General features: G+C 44.6%; 1 protein-coding gene across 2 annotated transcripts; it reads right to left on the reverse strand.

The window, feature by feature from the left end:
* Positions 1–2018: 2018 nt before the first annotated feature.
* On the reverse strand, positions 2019–22600 carry AP3M2 (adaptor related protein complex 3 subunit mu 2). 2 transcript variants are annotated; one of them, XM_056570984.1, is made up of 9 exons: positions 22448–22600; positions 16676–16992; positions 14412–14583; positions 14198–14335; positions 11327–11412; positions 8222–8355; positions 6498–6705; positions 6272–6416; positions 2019–3489 (listed from the first exon to the last, which is right to left on the reverse strand). In XM_056570984.1, the coding sequence occupies exons 2-9, from the start codon at positions 16946–16948 to the stop codon at positions 3389–3391; spliced, it is 1257 nt and encodes a 418-aa protein (XP_056426959.1). In that variant the 5' UTR covers positions 16949–16992; positions 22448–22600; the 3' UTR covers positions 2019–3388. The 2 variants fall into 2 exon arrangements, with proteins under 2 accessions (XP_056426959.1, XP_056426960.1); XM_056570985.1 differs by having other exon boundaries at positions 22468–22599.
* Positions 22601–23187: the final 587 nt, after the last annotated feature.

Below are 23187 nucleotides of genomic sequence, written 5' to 3' on the forward strand. Positions count from 1 at the left end.
GGTGTGGCCATGACATCATGAGCGGGGAGTGACCGTGATGTCACAAGCCTCCAGCGCTGCACTCGACACTCTAAATGAACACCGGATGCAACAGGGAGATCCTTTTGATAGGGGATAAGATGTCTAGGGGCAGAGTACCCCTTTAAAGAGGATTTCCAGGAAAACCTCATAGTTAACCCTTTATGACTCCCTGTGCAATAAAACAACAAAAGCCTGCATACTTACCTCACCCGCTCCCCCAGCTGTCAAATCTTTTAGTCCATGCTCCTGTGCTGTTCTTGCTTCTTCCAATGATGTCCTGATCCCCAACTCTGCACTGTGATTGGCTGAGCATGGAGCAGGAGGTCACCGGAAGATGCCAGCCAGAAAGGCACAGGAGCGCGGAGCAGAAAATATGACAGTTTCAGCACCAGGGGAGTAGAGTAGGTAAGTATGCAGGGTTTTTTTTTGTGAAATTGTACAGAGCCTATCAATAACTGTGTGACTTCAATCAGGCAGAGATATTACAAGGATCATCATCTGTGCAGCATGTCTGATGCCATGAGTACATACTGTACGTGGCCTGTCACTGGGTCCTGCTGGAGTCAGATCAGGTGACAGCCATCTATTATGTATGGGCACACAATGGCCAAGTCGTGAGCAGTGTATTACATTACCGCACTGTAAGGGCGCATCCAGTAGGGTTCTAAGCCAGGGTGTAAAATGTTCCTATTCAAAGGCTGCTTCTACGAGATCCAGACTTGATATAGAAGTTTATCTGTTAAGGCTGCTTACAAACTGATGCATCTTTTTTTCTTAGTTGTGCCAAAACAATCTCAAAAAACCGATACGCGTGAAAATGCCCTTAGGTGTGTTGTAAATGTTAATTAATTGTTAACCTATGAGTGTATGAAGATATTAATAAAGTTTTATTTGCGGTGACGTTTTTTTTGTGTAACTTTTATAAGAGGTTGCATCATGCCCAGTAACATGCCAAGGTTGTTCTTAAAGGATATGTACACCTTTCATTACCATTTACAGTACAGATAAATATAAAAAGTAGTGTAATCACATTATAGTCTTGAGCCTACGGCAATAACAGGCAGGCATGACTATAACATAGTACAGAGAAAAAAGGGGAATGTCCTGCGCCAACTCGTGAATAGGTAGAGGCAGAAGAAGAAAACCCTTTGGATGGCGCTGCTGTTCCAATGGAAGTAATATCCAGACCAGGAATATTGTCAAACAAATGGAGTGGTTTATTTGAAGAAAAACAAAGTACTAAAAGGGATGACGCGTTTCGGGGGGGCCACCCCCTTCCTCAGATCGGTGATCTGAGACTGATCTGAGGAAGGGGGTGGCTCCCCCGAAAAGCGTCATCCTTTTTGTACTTTGTTTTTCTTCAAATAAACCACTCCAGTTGTTTGACAATATTCCTGGTCTGGATATTACTTCCATTGGAACAGCAGCGCCATCCAAAGGGTTTTCTTCTTCTGCCTCTACCTACTCTTAACAGGATTGGATTACTCCTTTTCCTGCAACCCTAGGCACAGCAGCAGTTCCTGATTCCCACAGCTACCCACTTGATTGGGTTATATGCAAATTTTACATTCGCTCCAGGTGAGTGGCCATTACCTAAGGGCTTACTCAGCCCATCTCTCCACCCTATCTCCCTCAGGGTTTAAGTGGTAATGCACGAGGCGCCCCCCGCTGGCCTTTCTTTTTTCTCTCTCTCTTATAACTCGTGAATAGAACTCTTTATTCAGTTGCCACAGGAAACATCCCACGGACTCAAGTAACGTGACGCGTTTCGGCCTCGGAAGGCCTTAGCCTTCCGAGGCCGAAACGCGTCACGTTACTTGAGTCCGTGTGATGTTTCCTATGGCAACTGAATAAAGAGTTCTATTCCCGAGTTAGCGCTGGACATTTCCCCTTTTATTACATTATTATTGTGGGACGAGTCCAGTCCGGGCGCCTATTTGGGGGTGAGCTGGATTACACCTTCGTTTCTATAACATAGTACAGTACAACCAGAACTCTATCCTGGGAGGAATAACTTTATTACACAAAGGAATTGGTGGGTTAAACAATTTTATACATATCCACAGGAATAAACCCTATAAGCATCGGGAGAGTCCTCCATTGGCAATCGCACCATGTACGGAGCCAAAGAGTCACACATCACTGCTACAATTCACCATGAGCACTTTGTAGAGTATCCGTCCTCCAGTAACATCCACAATTATTAGCTGTGCTGCCATGTCGCAGCATGCTGGGTATTACTAGTGCAAGCCTGGTACAAGTACTATCTTGTAAATATTTGAAGGAGTGCAACGTACTTCAGTAGTCATAAATTTGCAGCAGAACTGTATAAAGTAGTCACACACACAGGGGAACAATGAAAAACAACACACAGTGCGCCATACACACTATACCGTAAGTACTGCCTGTAGATATAACCTGATGTAATGCTGAGATGTATGGATTCGCTGTGAGGAATGGAAAAGGATCTCCTGGTACACACATCATAGGAGCAACTGCTATGAGGAGGATCAGGGGCAGCTCCATGTGCCTGTTCCTCGGGGGCGGTGCTACCCTGAGCTGGGCTACTCCTTTTTAGGGGCAAGAGGAGCGAATTATAACTATTACTGTCTGTTTTGTCCTGCAGAGAACACCTCATGTGTTCCTGCCCTGGAAAGGTAAGGGGTGGGCTTAAAGGGGTATTCCGGCCAAACACATCTTATCCCCTATCAAAAGAATAGGGGATAATATGTTTGATCGCGGGGGTCCAACCACTGGGAACCCCCGCGATCTCTCCTGCAGCACCCCGTCATTTGCTGCATGGAGCGAAGTTTGCTCCGTGCCTGATGACGGGCGATACAGTGGTGGAGTATCGTGACATCATGGCCCCACCCACCTCAATGCAAGTCTATGGGAGGGGGCGTGGCTGCCACCACGCCCCCTCCCATAGACTTGCATTGAGGGGGCAGGGCGTGATGTTGCAAGGGGGCGGGGCATGATGTCACGATATTCCGGTCCCTGTATCGGCTGTCATCAGGCTAGGAGTGATACAGGGGGATAAGATGTATTTGGCCGGAATACCCATTTAATGGTTGTGATGGTGTGAACCAGTATCAGTAGGGTGACCCATATTTTATTTAATTAATTAATTTAAGTCTGCTCTCTTCTCTCTACAAACCCCAGCACTTGTCTAACAAGGAATAATGGGGGAACCTCTTTCATATAAATCATTCACAACTTGGTTTTGATGATTTATATACAAGACACAAGTACACGCACTGTAAGTCACACGTCCTTATTTACAAGAGTAGTTGTAGGAGCGTCAGGTGCATCTATACAGTTCACAGGTGTTCATAGAAGTTCAGCATCCTCCGAATCGCATCTTCCTTTATGTTCTGACCTGGAACTTGCCTGCCTTGGTCATGTATTTGATTCCTTTGAAGGGTTTGTACTTCTCACCATACATGTCCAACCTGTTCACCTTCAACCCTACAGGAAGCAGCATACAGAAAAGATGGATCAGAAGAATGTTGCCAGTTCTCCATGATGGTCTAGTAAGGCTAGGTTCACACGGCCGTTTCCATCCGACCCATTAAGGGTGCAATCGGCTCTTTTTTTTTTTTTTTAACCAATCGGGCCCTGAAACGGGTCGGATGCAAACAGCCATTGCTGGGTCCCTATGGTTCCCATTCACTGGCATGGGGCCCGTCAGTGATCCAGTCATTTTACAGGAATTTAGCGGAGAAAAAAAATTGATGGAACGGTCGACAGAGCTCCACCTAACAGGACCAGAGGGCAGTGTGAAGGAGACCTAATAGATATTGACATAAAAGAGGTTCTCTAGGAGTTGCAAACATCTACATTCGCTCTGAAAAGTTGTTCAAGTGAGGGTACCTCTCATCAAATAAACTTTTGATATATTTTAGATTAATGAATGTTGAATAACTTTCCAATAGCATGTTAATGAAAAATATGCTTCTTTCTATTGTATTTTTCCCGATCAGTCCTGTCAGCAAGCATTTCTGACTCATGCTGGAGTCCTAAACACTCAGAGCTGCCAGCCTGCTTTGTTCACAGCCAAACAGGCTGTGAACAAAGCAGGCTGGCAGCTCTGAGTGTTCTCCTTTGTGAACAAAGCAGACTGGCAGCTCGTAGTGTTTAGGACTCCAGCATGAGTCTGAAATGCTTGCTGCCAGGACTGGTAGGGCGACCCCTAGTGGTCATTTCTTCAAAGTGGAAAATTAAATAGAAAGAAGCATATTTTTTAATAACATGCAATTTTAAAGTTATTCTGCATACATCAATCTATAATATATCAAAAGTTTTTTTGATGAGAGGTACCCTTTAACCCCTTAAGGACGCAGGACGTAAATGTACGTCCTGGTGAGGTGGTACTTAACGCACCAGGACGTACATTTACGTCCTGTGCATAACCGCGGGCATCGGAGCGATGCCCGTGTCATGCGCGGCTGATCCCGGCTGCTGATCGCAGCCAGGGACCCGCCGGCAATGGCCGACGCCCGCGATCTCGCGGGCGTCCGCCATTAACCCCTCAGGTGCCGGGATCAATACAGATCCCGGCATCTGCGGCAGTTCGCGATTTAAATGAACGATCGGATCGCCCGCAGCGCTGCTGCGGGGATACGATCATTCATAACGCCGCACGGAGGTCCCCTCTCCTTCCTCCGTCCGGCTCCCGGCATCTCCTGCTCTGGTCTGTGATCGAGCAGACCAGAGCAGGAGATGACCGATAATACTGATCTGTTCTATGATCTATACATAGAACAGATCAGTATTAGCAATCATGGTATTGCTATGAATAGTCCCCTATGGGGACTATTCAAGTGTAAAAAAAAAATGTAAAAAAATGTATAAGTAAAAAAAAAGTGAAAACTCCCCTCCCCCAATAAAAAAGTAAAACGTCCGTTTTTTCCTATTTTACCCCCAAAAAGCGTAAAAAACATTTTTTATAGACATATTTGGTATCGCCGCGTGCATAAATGTCCGAACTATTAAAATAAAATGTTAATGATCCCGTACGGTGAACGGCGTGAACGAAAAAAATAAAAAAAGTCCAAAATTCCTACTTTTTTAATACATTTTATTAAAAAAAATTTATAAAAAATGTATTAAAAGTTTTTTATATGCAAATGTGGTATCAAAAAAAAGTACAGATCATGGCGCAAAAAATGAGCCCCCATACCGCCACTTATACAGAAAAATAAAAAAGTTAGAGGTCATCAAAATAAAGGGATTAGAAACGTACTAATTTGGTTAAAAAGTTTGTGATTTTTTTTAAGCGCAACAATAATATAAAAGTATATAATAATGGGTATCATTTTAATCGTATTGACCCTCAGAATAAAGAACACACGTCATTTTTACCAGAAATTGTACGGCGTGAAAACAAAACCTTCCAAAATTAGCAAAATTGCGTTTTTCGTTTTAATTTCCCCACAAAAATAGTGTTTTTTGGTTGCGCCATACATTTTATGATATAATGAGTTATGTCATTATAAAGGACAACTGGTCGCGCAAAAAAGTCCTTAAGGCCAAAATGGGCTGAGTCCTTAAGGGGTTAAATAAAGATTATTACAATACCTTTATATATTTTGTTGTGTTTACGATCCTTTCTGCTCCCATTATCCCGACTCTATGTTGTATGTACTTACTGCTTACTTCTGTTTCCACTTTTCTGCTCACTTCCATTCTAATCATCTCATACACCTCCTTGGACCCTTCAATATTCACCAATACACCTCCTTGGACCTTCAATACCAGCCCCCTAGACCATACCCCCAACACATGTCCACTACACCTCCTTGTACCCTCAACACCCACCCACTATACCTCTAAAAGGGGTACTCCCCCCCTAGACATCTTATCGGCTGCGACACCCCAGACATCCGGTGCATGGAGCGAACTTCGCTCTCTGCCGGATGACTGGCGATGCGGGGCGGAGGTTCGTGACGCCACGGTCACAACCCGCTCGTGACGTCACGGCCACGCCCCCTCAATGCAAGTCTATGGGAGGGGGCGTGACGGCCGTCACGCCCCCTCCCATAGACTTGCATTGAGGGGCGTGGCCATGACGTCACGAGCCTCCGGCGCTGCACCTGACGCTGCACCCCAGCGGCAGGACCCCCGCGATCAGACATCTTATCCCCTATCCTTTGAATAGGGGATAATATGTCTATGGGCAGAGTACCCCTTTAAGCTTGCTGCTGTAATGCGGAAGTTTTCTGGAGTTGTAGGGTCATCTGAACTGTACCTGAGATAGCTAGCTGCTGGATTTTGAAGTTAAGGTTTAGTGTTGGGTTCTCATCAGGTTTCGAGCAGCCAGCTTGGAGGACCATGGTTCCCTTCAGACTTGGTAACTTCTGAGGATTAATCTTCCCCACTTCCCATGACAATAACTAAGAGAACGGATGTAATAGTGAAATAACAGTACAGTAGTGAACATCATATCCTATTATGGGTTGGGCTGCACAACACACCTTGGTCACAGGATCAAAGACGTATGTGCCCTGGGATGGGGTCAGTGTCATGTTTAGGACACCTTTAGGCATCTGGCCAGTTACAGTGACACCTTCCACAGTCTTGCCCATACTCTGCTTGGGTCCTAGGGTCACCTCAAAACGTCCAGAGCTGCTTCCTTCCCGAAAACTTATCCCATGCTTCACATAGACTGGAATGGCCACCAGGCTGCAACACAAGACCAATCAAATGGCACATAATGAGCAGAACTAGTATAATGTTTGAGCCCTAAATAAGTCACAAGTTACAATGCGTATATGACCATCAGGCTACCACCCAGCTTATGGCTTAGGGAGCCATTCCCAAAAGGTTGGAACACATGGCTGCTTCTTATATGAAACAGTGCAACGGATGTCTGTGGGTTGTACCTGGTATTGAAGCTCAGCAACATTTAGGTGGCAATGCAGGAATAGAAAAACAGAGCTAATTTCTTCCAAAAACAGCACCCCACTTTTCCTCAGGTTGTGTGTGGTATTACAACTTGGCTCCATTCACTTCAGTAGAAGAGCTGCAATACCACACACACACACCACATGTGGACTGGTGCTGTTTTTTAAAGAAATCAGTTCTGTTTTTGTTTTTTTTATAACTCCATTTAAAGGGGTACTCCACCCCTAGACATCTTATCCCCTATTCAAAGGCTAAGGGGATAATATGTCTGATCGCGGGGGTCCCACCGCTGGGAACCCCCGCGATCTCTCCTGCAGCACCCCCTGTCATTTGCTGCATGGAGCGAAGTTCGTTCCAGGCATGATGACGGGCGGTACAGTGGTCGGAGTATCGTGATGTCATGGCCCCACCCCCTCAATGCAAGTCTATGGGAGGGGGCATGGCTACCGCCATGCCCCCTCCCATAGACTTGCATTGAGGGGGTGGGGAGTGACGTCACAATATTCCAGCCCCTGTATCGCCCGTCATCAGGCACGGAACGAACTTCGCTCCGTGCAACAGATATCAGGGGGTGCTGCAGGAGAGATCCTTTGGATAGGGGATAAAATGTCTAAGGGTGGAGTACCCCTTTGAAGGGGTACTCTCGTGGAAAACTTTTTTTTTAAATCAACTGGTGCCAGAAAGTTAAACAGATTTGTAAATCACTTCTATTAAAAAATCTTAATCCTTCCAGTACTTTTTAGGGGCTGTATACTAAAGAGAAATCCAAAAAAGAAATGCATTTCCTCTGATGTCATGACCACAGTGCTCTCTTCTGTCCTTTTTAGGAACTGTCCAGAGCAGCATATGTTTGCTATGGGGATTTTCTCCTGCTCTGGGCAGTTCTTAAAATGGACAACAGAGGTCAGCAGAGAGCACCGTGGTTATGACATCAGAGGAAATGCATTTCTCTTTAGTATACAGCCCCTAAAAAGTACTGGAAGGATTAAGATTTTTTAATAGAAGTGATTTACAAATCTGTTTAACTTTCTGGCACCAGTTGATTTAAAAAGAAAAAAAAAGAAAAATAAGGATTTCCCCACGGGAGTACCCCTTTAATGTAAACAGGACTAAGCTGCAACACTACACACAACCTGTGTAAAGGTGGGGCACTGTATTTGGAAGAAAGCAGTCATGTTATCTAATCCTGTTTAACCCCTATAAATACCATTCTAATATTTCCATTTCCCAATTGATAACATGCACTATACTAATAGAGAAAACCCGCAATTTTATTTCCTATCTCCAGTCTTACTTCTGGGCGCTGACGTGGTAGGACAGCAGACGGAAGTTCCCATCTGGAGGAATAAAGGACAAGATCCGTTCCGATTCCCAGCGCTTAAAACGCACACAAGGGTGGAAGCTGACATCATCCAAAAGACGGGGATTCTGCAAAAATCACATAACAGATCCATCGTTGTGGTAGTAAAGTATAGGATATACATGTGATCAGTGGGGTACCCATCAACCAGAATGCCCCCATAGGCTATCCTTGTATTATTCACATGTGTCGCAGTCATGTATGCTCCTAATACTCAGTATTAGGGTGCGTTCACACGGGCGGATTTTTTTGCGGGTTTTCCGCTGCGCATTTGAGAGTAGGCGGGCTCTTCTCAGCTGTCCGCAGCAGATTTTCCACGGTGGAATTTCCACTGCGGAAAATCCGCTGCAAGTCCCATTGAAGTCAGTAGGGACTGCTGCAGATTTTCCGCAGTGTAAATTCCACTGCAGAAAATCTGCTGCGGACAGCCGAGAAGAGCCCGCCTACTTTCAAATGCGCAGCGGAAAACCCGCAAAAGAATCCGCCCATGTGAACCTACCCTAAATATGGATTCCTACAGATCACATACATCTTTCCTAGGCTCTTCTGCACATAAGAGGAGGACACAGTTCCTCACCACTATAGGCTATGTGGTTGCTCATAGCGGGGCCACCGCTCTACTGAAAATCAGGAACACAGGATTGATGGAAGACCCCACCAATAAAATATTATCATTATGTTATATAAGTGTATAGTATATTTAGAGAACACAGAAAAAATCCTTTTGGGAGCGGTCCCAAGAAGTTTTCACCAATGGCTCTAGGCTATAAACAGTGTGAAAACAGACTTGCACTTGGTGAGTGGTTCTTTTACAAACCACTCACACTCTTGAATTGCCTTTATTGCATCATCCCATGTGGGATCCTTGTCCGCTGCACACAATGGAGGAGACGCTCCGCCGACGGGGGCAGGACAGGAAGTAGCGCGGAATGCTCTCCTGCTGTAGGGTACTCTATGTGTAGTGCGACACCTCAGGCTCCTAGAACTCTTGGTTTTCGGCTGCTTCCGTAAGAATCCGATAGCTCCCGAAGTTGAAAGGAAAGACAAGAGGAGAACGCCCCCGGTTCAGTGAGCGGCATCCAGTGTGGGTGTGGGGGGTTTAGGACGAAAAAAATCCTCTCGGTGAAGTGCAAGAAAGATACGGTGTTCTCATATGCACTTAGTTGGTTCCTGTCCGCTCTCCAATTTTTAGTATATTTTTTGTTTTTCATAAGTGTATAGTAGAAATTCTATTTAAAGGGGTACCCATAGGGGGACATTTTTTTTTTTTAAATCAACTGGTGCCAGGAAATTATACATATTTGTACATTATTATTTTATTATTATTTAAAAATGTTAACCCGGCCAGTACTTATCAGCTGCTGTATGCTCCATAGGAAGTTGTGTAGTCCTGTCCAGTCTGACCACAGGGCTCTCTGCTGCCACCTCTGTCTGAGTCAGGAACTGTCCAGTGCAGGAGCAAATCCCTATAGGATTCCCTCATCTGCTGTGGACAGTTCCTGATACAGACAGAGGTGTCACTGTGGTCAGACTGGAAAGAACTACAAAACTTCCTCTGGAGCATACAGCAGCTGATAAGTACTGGAAGGGTTCATATTTTTAAATGGAAGTAATTTACAAATCTGTACAACTTTCTGGCATCAATTGATTAAAAAAAAAAAAAAATGTTGTCCTCCGGAGTACCCCTTTAAGGGAATGCTGCAGAGTGACCAGATGACTCTGACACCCCAATGGGAGCCCCCCAAAAAATATTTGGATTTTTTCTCCAGAGTACCCGTTTAATAGTGCTCATCATGGCTATACAAAAAAAAATGTTGGTGGTCAGATGGCAAACAAGGAGGTGTACGGTATAACAATGGAGGATGGGAGCTGGGGTCACCAAGAGAGTATCTAATGGTTCTCAATGTGCCTCCTCAGCTGTTGCAAACTTCAATTCGGCTGTCCGGGCATGCTGAGAGTTGTAGTTAAATAATGTGAAAAGCCACATATTACATCCACGCATGTTCAAAGAAAGAGTCTTTTCGAAGCTGCTGATAGGATTTCCTGCAACATTGTACAATGGAGCCTTGAAGTGAAGGTTCACCAGGTGTTCTGTCAGTATTTTATTTTCTGTAATCTTTCTATAAACGTTTTAATGGAGATTCATCGTTACAAGCGGATGGCTGTGAATTTGTGTCACTGCAAAATACCTTTGTGGTGTCCCAGTACTGAAGTGCGTTCTGTTGGGTAAACATTGCTTCAGGTGCCTGCTATAGGCCCTGGGGCTCAGGTGATTCTTTAATATTTGTTATTGTCTTTGTCTGTTAATTTATATTGTGTTGCACTGTGTCTTTAAGAAATGTACAGGATATCTGATGCAGAGTACCCATGTAACCCTGATTGCCCAATGGGAGGCCCCCTAGCTAGGCCATATATAGTGTAGGGGGGAGAAGTTATTCAGTCCAACTTCAATCTAAGTTAAGTTTCAGTTCTGTGCAGAGCTCAGTGTAAGCTGCAGTGTGGAGAAGAGACAGCAGAAGTGCGAGTTGATTCAAGGGAAGCCTAAAATAAATCTTCAAACAAGCGACCACGCCAATCTGCAAGTGTTCTCCGTCCATAAGGATTCTGAAATTCCTAATTGCAAGCATAATCCCTGGTGAGTCCAGGGGCCACAAAGAAATAATTCATACCCTGGCGATGTAGCATAATTGGACACTATCAGTACCCTAGCCAGCGTGAAAGGCCTCAGCATTTAGCTTAAAATCCCAAGCAAAATACTACAAGACACAGCAAGTCTACAGGGCTCTCAAAGGTTAGACTGCATCTCCTCTACTTTAATCTTCGCTGTGAGGATTGTAACATCTACTCCTGCTTCAGTAAAGACAGTTATCAGTAACCTGGCATCAGTGTATTTATTATCCTGCACCTCGCCCAGGAGGAGCTGTCCTACCCTCGGACCGTGTAGGTTAGCGGTGCCCTGGCGTCTCAAAGTGATATACCCAACCCCTCCGAGTCACATACCATACCACAGTCTGACTCTCTGTGGCTTCCCCAACTTACCATAAAAGACAGAGTTAGATCTGGCATCCCACTAAGCTTTACACAGGCGTCTATCACACCCTGAATCTCAGCTGCCACTGTACACCCTGTAAAGGAGAAGGAAAATACAAAATCAAAAATGAGATCCATATCCACTGTTGTGTATGGGAGCCCAAGTGAACTTACAGGAGAAATCTAATCTCTATGACAGTGTTCTCCAGCTGTTGCACAACTAGATCTCTCAGCATACCAGGACAGCCTTTGGCTTTCCGGGCATGCTGGGAGATGTATTTTTTCAACAGCTGGAGGCACCCTGGTTGGGAAACACTGCTCTATGATCTTCTGATTGGTTATAGATACCTATAAGAAGAAAGGTGAAGACATCGGTGAAGACTGTGGGGGAGATTCATCGAAACCTGTGCAAAGGAAGAGTGGTAGAGTTGCCCATGGCAACCAATCAGATCGCTTCTTTCATTTTTCACAGGCCTCTTCAAAAGTGAAAGAAGCGATCTGATTGGTTTCTATGGGAAACTGCCCCACTCTTAAAGGCGATATGTCATGCCCCCAAAATTTTTATCCTCTGGACCCCCCCCCCCCCCCCCCCCACGATCTCCTGTATGGGACCCCGGCTGTCCACCGGAAGGCAGTGTCACGACCCCAGCCCCCTCCATATATTTCTATGGGAGAGCTGAAGATAGCCAAACGGCTTCACCATAGGGATACCGTGTTTCTCCGAAAAGAAGACTGGGTCTTATATTCGTTTTAGTCACCAAAAACACACTAGGACTTATTTTCAGGGTAGGCTTATTTATTTACGGTACCATATGTACATTCAACAACATTTAAGGCTCTGAGACGTCCCAACACCAGGAAGCAGCAAGAGCAGCGGAGAACAGTGAGGCCGGTTCCTTAGCAATGGGGGAACGGAGGACGAAGGTAAGTTAAAATGTGTTTTTTAATATTTGCAGCCCGGGCATTGCCTAGGTCAGTGGTCTTCAACCTGCCGACCTCCAGATGTTGCAAAACTCCAACTCCCAGCATGCCCGGACAGCCAACGGCTGTCCGGGCATGCTGGGAATTGGAGTTTTGCAACATCTGGAGGTCCGCAGGTTGAAGACCACTGGCCTAGGTCTTATTTTTGGGGTAGGGCTTATATTGCAGCCAACCTCGATAATACAACTAGGGCTCATTTTCGGGGTAGGATATATTTTCGGGGAAACAGGGTATATGGCGGGGAAGGGGGGAAAGGGTGGTGAACCCCACTTTGGGTGTTCCCTGTGTTCCCGGGGAGAACTGGGGGCCATACAGGAGATCGTGGGAGGTCCCAGCAGTCGGACCCCCGAGATCTAAAATATATCCTTTATCCTTTGGATAGGAGATACATTTTTCAAAATGAGATTTTTCCTTTAAGCTGCTTTAAAGGCCCTTTTGTTCTTAAAATCAAAGCAGTCAAAACAGCTACTGGCAGTAACTGGAATTGGAGATAATTCCAGGCCCAGCCTTTTATCCATCTAGATGCCGCAGCCAACAGTGACTGCAGCATCTAGGTGGTTAGACAGAGGGCACTAGGCAGTTAATATGGCATCCAGGGACCTAGTAAAGGCCTCTAGACCCGCCATCATAGTACACTTAGCACATCCTGCTTAAGACACCATGTACTAGGAGATCAGTCCAATCGCAATAGGCTGCAATACAGAAGTATTGCTGCAATCGTACTGATTCACAAAATAATGTTAACATTGTCAATAAAATCATAGAATAAACTCACGAAAGCGAAACCCAAAAGTATGGCAGAACTGCATTTCTTAAGCATTCCACCAAACTTAAATGGGCATTTTCATTTGCAAAAGCTTACTTTTATAATATAGATAAAAACATATGTATATTTCTAATATAAATTGGTTAAAAAATGTTTATACATTTGAGTGAAAATCCTGTTTTTTTGCCTGCAGCTATCTGTGCAGAGACAAAATAAAGAAAATGTGGGTGGACACGCAGGGCTCTGTGCGCCAAGGACACGCAGGGCTCTGTGCGCCGAGGACACGCAGGGCTCTGTGCGGCGAGGACACGCAGGGCTCTGTGCGCCGAGGACACGCAGGGCTCTGTGTGCCGAGGACACACAGGGCTCTGTTCGCCGAGGACACACAGGGCTCTGTTCGCCGAGGACACGCAGGGCTCTGTGCGCCGAGGACACGCAGGGCTCTGTTCGCCGAGGACACGCAGGGCTCTGTGCGCCGAGGACACGCAGGGCTCTGTGCGCCGAGGACAAGCAGGATTCTGTGCGCCGAGGTCATGCAGGGCTCTGAGCGCAGTGGACATGCAGGGCTCTGTGCGCTGAGACTCTGTGACATGCCCCCGACTCACACAGCAGGATGATTGACAAGACAGGAGGCTGCACAGAGAGCCCTGTATGTCCGGCCCACACGTCCTGCATTTTGTCTCCACACACAGGCAAGAGCTACAAGGACACCAATTTTTTTTATACCCAAAAATATACAAAGTGTCCAAAGGGGGTACATTTACTAGTCTCACATATGCATGGCACAGCAACCACTAAATTAACCATTGCCTGGTATAATCCATCCTTATAGTTCTAATAAAATTTTACAAACCGGATAATAATATATTAGACATACAACAATATTATAGGTTAATGTCAAGTGTAAAGAATATATATACTGTAGTCTGCATCCTCAATCCATGAGATTTACCCTTGTAGATGGACAGATCCCTCTTTGAATGCTCCCTTGTAAGGATTATGCTCGCATGAACATGGCCTTAGCCTCAAAAAACCACTTATATTATTTCTATATCTGTAACCTAAATAGAAATTATAAACTTCCATGATGCTTGTATGGCAGCTCAGTGTAAAGATTTCATCAATATAGTTACCTGATTTATCAATGATGGCGTCTATCTCTTCTATTACATCAAAGTAGGCCTCATTGTTGGTATATTTCACCCCTGTTCTCCTCCATGGAACTACAGAGAGTTGTCCTGTGGGGAGCTGGTCACCCACATTCGAGCTTCCTAAAAAAGATAGATTGACCCAATAGTATTCAGGAATCTAGAAGACCATGTATAGATCCAGCTATGAGAGTGTTACCTGTGATGGTGTTCACCACACTGCGTAGGATGGTTGGAGGTTTGATCAGCTCCTTAAGGATGTTGGATTCGGTGGCAAGTGGGAAGCCATTGTCTAGCATCTCCTCAAGAACCTCATAGACCACCACAACATTCTCTTTTATGACAGCTTCTGAGCATGACCCAAAGTAGTCCTGGAGGGATGAATTACATAGGAAATCAAAAGGAATGCATTTTTTTAATGATTCTACTATTGACCCCCAAGATAGCATTAACAGTTCCCAATGGACACTGACCCCTCACGCTAAGCCAAAATGTGCATGTTACTGGAGGAACTGAAGGAGTGAAAGGGGTTATCCAGGAAAAACTTATATATATCAACTGGCTCCAGAAAGTTAAACAGATTTCTAAATTACTTCTATTAAAAAATCTTAATCCTTTCAGTACTTATGAGCTGCTGAAGTTGAGTTGTTCTTTTCTGTCTAAGTGCTCTCTGATGACACGTGTCTTGGGAACCGCCCAGTTTAGAAGCAAATCCCCATAGCAAACCTCTTCTACTCTGTGCAGTTCCCGAGACAAGCAGAGATGTCAGCAGAGAGCACTGTTGCAAGACAGAAAAGAATAACTCAACTTCAGCAGCTGATAATTATTGAAAGGATTAATATTTTTTAATAGAAGTAATTTACAAATCTGTTTACCTTTCTGGAGCCAGTTGATTATATATATATATATATATATATATATATATATATTTATTTAAAAAAAAGTTTTTTCCTGAACTACCCCTTTAATATCTGGCTAGTCTTAATGAGTAAATGGCTAGCTTTCATTTTCTTTCAAGTATTCTGCTTCTCCCCCTCACTCCATAAACTAGTCAGGATGCTTAGTATGATTATTTTCTATGCAGAGGAGTCAATAGGGGCAAATGCCCCAACCACCCTCCAGAAGGGTCTAAATCCCTTTCTTTGATGCATGACTTGTAACCTTTGCCTGGGGCACTTGTATCTGAGCATTATATGGTAGTATTATTATGGCAGGGTATGGCGAAGCTATTTTTGCATCAATAGCGGCACAACCTATACACTGTACTGCAGTATTATTAAACACTTCACGGCACTGATTGAAAAATAATTTTCGTCTGTGTGTTATCGTTTGTGATATTTAATATCATGTAGATTTACACAAATCGGGCATAACATTAAATCCACCTGCCTCATATTGTGCAGGTCTAGATTGTGCCACCCCAAAACAGCTCTGACCTGTCAGGGCCTGAAGGTATCTTGTGGTATCCAGCTCCTTGAAATTTGCAGCAGATCTTTTAAAATGTTAAAAGGGTACTCCGAACGCTAAGAGCTGGCGCCGGGAGCTCGTGAGGTCATAGCCCCACCCCTCATGTCATGCCCCGCCTCCTCAATGCAAGGCTATGGGAGGGGGTGTGACAGCTGTCACGCCCCCTCCCATAGACTTGCATTGAAGGAGATATAGACCTTCGACAGAAGAAGTCTCTCAGCCAAGCTCTTCTCTCTACTGGTTCTAGTGATCAGCGTGGGTCTTAGCATTCAGACCCCAACCATTCAAAACTTTTGACACGTGTCAAACATGTAATTTATTTCTTAATTTTTTTTTAATGATAGTAACACTTCAAAAGGGATCTTTCATCAGTATCACCCGTGGGTTACACTGATGAAAACGATACTTACCGCTCCCTGCCTTCCTTCTTTGGTAATCCCCAGTCTTCAGTATAGTCCTGTAAGTTGCAAGGTGGGGTCTTCATGGATTTAACTTATTTTTTCACCCATGATGCCTGTTCACCCTTCTTTACTGGAACACTTTTTTGGGAGGTACCAACCACTACAAACCAGTGGCATCCCCCTACAAGACCTTTAGGAAAAACTAAGGGACTTCACCACAATGTATTGTCCTGGGGCCTTCACAGACCTTGTCTTGGCCGTGAGGAAAGTAGGTAGGTTGGCAATAAACCCAATATCGTCACCGTTTACTGTGCTGCAGAAAATGTCTGTCACTTATCACTATATTTACAGAAAGTTTTCTAATCTATGTCAAGCAGAAAGTAATCTCCAAGCATCCTCGTAGCAGTTTTCTACTGTAGAGCAGGCATAGGCAACCTTCGGCACTGGAGTTGTTTTGGACTACATCTTCCATGATGCTCTTACAGCCAAAAGAATGCCAAAGCATCATGGGAGATGTAGTCAAAAACAAAGATTGCCAATGCCTGCTATAGAGAATTAACAGATGCGGAAATATTCCCTTCAAAGAAACTCGTACCTGAAAGGTGTCCACTACCCGGTGAAGGAACTCAATAGCAAAAAGCGGTGGCACCTCGGTTTGGATGACTGCCACAAAAAAGATAGCATGCCGGTAAACACTCAGTAGGTAGTGGTGAGGCGTAGGGATGATCGGCGGCACGTTTTCTGCCTCGGACGCTCTCTCTTGAGCCTCGAAAAAGTAGTCACAGACAGATCGCGATACAACGCTCTTCCAGTGTTTCTCCAAGAAGATGTCCCCCGAAGGGTTTATGAGGAACAAGCTGTGAATCATGGCTGGTGAGGGATAATGACAATACTGACGATATTCTGGGGTCTCTGAAAAGAAAATACAATAGACTTTAGATTCAGTTACACCATATACAATAGAGCAGTTAAAGAGGTAATTCGCCCCCTAGACATCTTATCCCCTATCCAAAAGATAGAGGATAAGATGTCGGATCGCGGGGGTCCCGCCGCTGGGGACCTCCGCAATCTCGGCTGCGGCACCCCAGACATCCGATGCACGAGGCGAACTTTGCTCCGTGTCGGACGACTGGCGATGCAGGGCGGGGACTTGTGGCGTTACAGCCACACCCCGCTAGTGATGTCACAGCCACGTCTCCTCAATTCAAGTCTATGGGAGGGGGCATGACTGCCGTCACGCCCCCTCCCATAGACTTGAATTGAGGGGGCGTGGCCATGACATCACGAGCGAAGTGTGACCGTGATGCCACGAGCCTCCAGCGTTACACCCAACGCTCTAAACGGGCGCCGGGTGCAGCAGGGAGATTGGGGGGTGGTCCCCAGCGGCAGGATCCCCGCGATTGGACATCTTATCCCCTATCCTTTGGATAAGGGATAAGATGTCTAGGGGTGAAGTACCCCTTTAAGGATCCATTCACATGGTGTTTTTGCAGATATGGCCAAGGTATACATCAGGACAGCAGCCAAAAGGTAAGTCAACGTACACTACGTGTGACTGCATTCAGTCCATTTCCTGGAGAAACTATTTTTTGCAGGACTCGCAGTACACCAGGGTTTTCATTTCCGAAAAAAATGAATAAGTAAAAGTTATCGGTGCTTACTTTGCACGCAGTTTGCCACGTAAATAGGCATGGAAATTCTAAGTCCGATTGAAAATGGGCCTTTCCGCAAGGATTCTGCAGAAAGAATGAACATACTTATTTTTCTGGCAGAATCCAATTCCTCGTTGGAAGTTTCGCAACGGAACTTCTGTCATAAACTAAACAGCAGAATCCCATTTAAATCAATGGGAGGCTCCAGAAAGCAGAATCCGCTCACAATTTCCCTGTGGAATCTCTGTAGTGTGAACAAGCCCTAAGGATCGTTACATTTACATCATTACCAGTATCTGTATAGGATGTTTTTTTTTTAATATTACTGCTTTTGCTTAATGCAAGCATTGTGATTAGAGATGAGCGAACTTACAGTAAATTCGATTCGTCACGAACTTCTCGGCTCGGCAGTTGATGTCTTATCCTGCATAAATTAGTTCAGCCTTCAGGTGCTCCGGTGGGCTGGAAAAGGTGGATACATTCCGAGGAAAGAGTCTCCTAGGACTGTATCCACCTTTTCCAGCCCACCGGAGCACCTGAAGGCTATACTATTATAGCCTTGTATTGCATATTGCAGTGTATTATTATCCGATTTTCTGACAGGCAACCTTTTACGCCTAATAGGCAAATACATAGGGCAGACACAGGGCCCAATTGCTGCCATGACAACTCATCAGTACCCTGCGATATTGTCATATTGGCACTGATGGGTGGCACCTTGGCACAGTAGTTAGCATTGTTGCCACAGAGAAGAGGCGATCGCCATCAGCAACTGATGATAAAAGAAACTAGATGGATTATGTGTTTACACGCAATAGGACCTCTCGGATTGAATGACCGAAATGCGATGAGTGTTCCTACGAATGCTGGTCATCGGGGTTCTTATTACAGATGTTTGTTTTTAAAATCTTTGTTGTGAATATCTGTAGCTTTGGTTACATCCAGCCAGTTAGCTATTTACATACACCAGGACCTGATGTTGTAATGGGCCTGACTGAAACGCTAGGTGCGTGAAACAGACTGTCACCCAGAATGCCCCTTCCCTCTACATTCGACTGTCTCTACCCAGCTCTATGTTGCATTTTTTTATTTTTTTATTCTCAGAATAAAGAATATTTGAGCAAGACTACGGCCGGTGAGTGCTCCGCAGTGTGTCTATTTTTTCCTTGAACCATTTAAATAAAAATTCACACATATTTTTTCATCAGAAAAATACACAGCAAAGCATGTGCCAGAAATCCAAGGCATACGCATGTACATTTCTCTCTCTATTGCCGTAGATTTTGCCATGGTTTTGGAGGCGGTAGGGTTAATGTCAGTTTTGGCTTCTTCTGCAATTTACTTTATGTATTATAATAAAAGCCTTTTTGTACACACAAGATCCATCGTCGTCTGTAAATATCCTGGAGAGGCGTCTCTGTACACATTGAGTGGATAAATAAGGAACGGCGCATATCTGGAGAGGTTACCGTCACGTGACCTGTAAAACGATATGTGACCAATGGCGGTGAATGTAAAGGATGACCAGAAATAAGGAATATTACCTGGGAACCTGGACTAATCCTGGGTGTGGGGGAAGGGGGTTGTCGGCTGTAACTTACACATACAGAACATATCAACATATACAGTGGAATTAGGTTACCGGAATTGAAAGGGGTTATCCAGGTTTGAATAAAACATAGCCGATTTTTTTCCTAAAAAACAGCTCCACACCGGTCCTCAGGTTGGGTGCAGTATTACAACTTTGCTCCTTTCACTTTAATAGAATTAGGCCATGATACCACACACAGCCTGAGGAATAAAGCGCCACTTTTTCTTGAAGAAAGCAGCCATGTATTTTTTCCAATCCTGGATATCGCTTTTAATAGCGCCAAATCCTGCACTTTTTTTTTTATAGAGCAATGGCCTCCAACCTGTGGGTCTTCAGCTGTCTGGGCATGATGGGAGTTGTAGTTTTACAAAGAAAGTCAATATAAAAAATTAACCAGCTCACCGCCTGTAGATATTGTATGATAGGAAGGAACTTCAGGTAATATAGGAAGCACGGAATACAGGTCCAAGCCGCAAATCTTGGTATGAACAGTATCCAAAAAGCAAAAGGTGCAAAAAATTCCAGCTCCCCAAAAAATCGGTAAAATCCAAAAATGTATTAAATCATATTAAAATGATACCCAAAAATGGTGGAGAGTAGAAAACAAGCAGAAACGCTGACGCGTTTCGAACCATATGGTTCTTAGTCATGGCAACAACTGGAGAGCCACAGTTTGTAGACCCCCGTTAGGCTATGTTCCCACGGCGGAAAATTTGCGGAACGGACAGCCGTTTCGCAAATTTTGCATGTTCCACCGATGCCAGGACTGCTCGGAAATGCACCGTTTCCCTAGACGGCAATGTATTTTCAAGCGGAATCCGCAAAAACAGTGTACATGGTCATTGTTTCTGCAGACGGCAAAATCTGGATTTCCGTGGCAGATGTTTCCGACGCAGAAATTCTGTTGTGTGCGCGCTGCAGCAGAATCCACTTAAATAGATTTCCAAGCAAAAATATTTCAGTGGAATTCCGCTGTGTGAACATAGCCTCATTGGGGGGGGGAATTTATCAAAACCTGTGTGAGAGGAAGAGCGGTGCAGTTGCCCATAGCAACCAATCAGATCGCTTCTTTCATTTTTCAGAGGCATTTTTAAAATGGGAAAAAGCAATATGATTGGTTGCTATGGGCAACTGCACTGCTCTTTCTCTCACAGAGGTTTTGATAAATATCCCTCATAGAGGGAACAACCATCATTGTTGGTCTACTGACCACTTGGTCCGATTATGATTTCTTTATATAAGTCAGTGTTTCCCAACCAGGGTGCCCTCAGCTGTTGCAAAACTACAATTCCCAGCATGCCTGGACAGCCTTTGGCTGTCCGGGCATGCTGGGAATTGTAGTTTTGCAACAGCTGGGGGCCCCCTGAGTTGGGAAACACTGATATATAAATAATGATATTATTATTATTAATAATAATAAATAAAAGAAATAATAACATACATTAATTATTATATTTGTCACCTTTTTGTATCTTTTTAGAAAAACACAAGCCTTGGAGAAGTTCTTCCAGTTTCTACTTCCCGGCCTACAACAGTTCCATCCTGTCATATACCATACTGCTCCTATATAGCTCCATTACATTCCTATACCAGTGTTTCCAAACCAGGGTGCCTCCAGCTGTTGCAAAACTACAACTCCCAGCATGCCAGGACAGCCTTCGGCTGTCCTGGCGTGCTGGGAATTGTAGTTTTGCAACAGCTGGGGACACCCTGGTTGGGAAACACTGATATATAAATAATAATAATAATGATATTATTTTTATTAATATTATTAATAAATAAATAACATACATTCACTATTAGATTTGTCCCCTTTTTGTATCTTTTTAGAAAAACACAAGCCTTTGAAGCTTCTACTTCCCGGCCTACACGAGTTCCATACATTTTTGAAGCCTTTGTTTGACTAAATAAGGACCAGATGGTAAGGAGAGGCCATAAGGTCAAGCATTCAACCGTAATAGTGCCTGATCCGCATACACTACAGAGGTGCATCCATACACCAGTGCCCTCCACGATAGTCATGGACACTATTTTTGCTTAGCGATACATATAGACCAGTGTTTCCCAACCAGGGTGCCTCCAGCTGTTGCAAAACTACAACTCCCAGCATGTTGGTCTATATAGTAGTATAGACCAGTGTTTCCCAACCAGGGGTGCCTCCAGCTGTTGCAAAACTACAACTCCCAGCATCTTGGACTATATAGTATAGGACAGTGTTTCCCAACCAGGGGTGCCTCCAGCTGTTGCAAAACTACAACTCCCAGCATGTTGGTCTATATAGTAGTATATAGTATAGGTCAGTGTTTCCCAACCAGGGGTGCCTCCAGCTGTTGCAAAACTACTACTCCCAGCACGTTGGCCTATATAGTAGTATAGGTCAGTGTTTCCCAATCAGGGGTGCCTCCAGCTGTTGCAAAACTACAACTCCCAGCATGTTGGTCTATATAGTAGTATATAGTATAGGACAGTGTTTCCCAACCAGGGGTGCCTCCAGCTGCTGCAAAACTACAACTCCCAGCATGTTGGTCTATATAGTAGTATATAGTATAGGACAGTGTTTCCCAACTAGGGGTGCCTCATGCTGTTGCAAAACTACAACTCCCAGCATGTTGGTCTATATAGTAGTATATAGTATAGGTCAGTGTTTCCCAACCAGGGGTGCCTCCAGCTGTTGCAAAACTACTACTCCCAGCACGTTGGCCTATATAGTAGTATAGGTCAGTGTTTCCCAATCAGGGGTGCCTCCAGCTGTTGCAAAACTACAACTCCCAGCATGTTGGTCTATATAGTAGTATATAGTATAGGTCCGTGTTTCCCAACCAGGGTGCCTCCAGCTGTTGCAAAACTACAACTCCCAGCAGGCCAGGGAAGCCTTCGGCTGTCGCGGCGTGCTGGGAGTTGTAGTTTTGCAACAGCTGGAGGCACCCTGGTTGGGAAACCCTGGTATAGGAATGTAATGGAGCTATATAGGAGCAGTATGGTATACGACAGGATGCATTAACAAGCCTGTGACTGCCCAATCCCATTTCATAGTCATGCACTCAGTTTTGGGACCCTGCAAGGTGTAATGATAAGGATGCACTAGGTAAAGAAGGTTTACAGGGAGGGATATGCAGGGTCCTACCTTACACTGATCTCCGGTACCTTGGATCCAATGTCAGGCTCATTGAATGCAGCTCCTTCCTCTCTATCATATGATGCTTCCTCCCCTCTTTGCAGCTCAGCTGACTACTACCTCCTCCTCCTCCTCCTCCCACCATACAAGCAGCATTATGTGAACAGGGGAGGAGACTGCCTGACTGCAAGGATCTGTAGCACTGTTGATCCCCTGTCATGTGTGCTACCGTCCCAAAATGTCTGCACGTTGCGTCAATGGATCTCCCTATCATGGATGCAATGGCCTGACTGTAATTGTCTGGTACAAGGCCAAGAGGGCAGACTTTATTGCAGCATAAAAACGAAAGGCTTTTGTGCTGACGTAAGTCCAGGTAATGCAGATATCTGTGAGATGACGGGAAATAAATGCAAGCCTGGCCTCCGTTCACGTGTGCGTCGTCATTTCCGTCAAATAAAGAGGAATTTACTCGAGTAATTCCTCTTGGATTCTCCGTTTAGAAATAATTAACATCTGTTTTGCCATTGATTTTATTGTATTTTACTCTGTTCACCGTTCACACTGCGTAAATTCCGCTCGCGGAATTCCGTTCTTTTGGAAGAAAGAACATGGTCATTTTTCTTGCGGTATACGCGAGCAGAAGTCTATTGAAGTCAATGGTAAAAAAAAAAATTCAGCTCAAAATCATTTTCGAATTAGCGTGAAATTCGCACAGAATTTGCACGAAAATAAATAAATAAATAAGGGAA

This window comes from Hyla sarda, chromosome 4, assembly GCF_029499605.1.
Source record: "Hyla sarda isolate aHylSar1 chromosome 4, aHylSar1.hap1, whole genome shotgun sequence".
Taxonomy (NCBI): domain Eukaryota; kingdom Metazoa; phylum Chordata; class Amphibia; order Anura; family Hylidae; genus Hyla; species Hyla sarda.

Bases quoted from the DNA above. Each gene is read 5' to 3' on its own strand.
- AP3M2 (XM_056570984.1), bottom strand. From the start codon at position 16,948: ATGATTCACAGCTTGTTCCTCATAAACCCTTCGGGGGACATCTTCTTG. The intron at 14,584-16,675 runs GTACGAGTTTCT...TCATCCCTCCAG, and splicing joins GGGTAGTGGACACCTTTCAG to GACTACTTTGGGTCATGCTC. The intron at 6,706-8,221 runs GTAAGACTGGAG...CTTGTGTTGCAG, and splicing joins TACCACGTCAGCGCCCAGAA to CCTGGTGGCCATTCCAGTCT.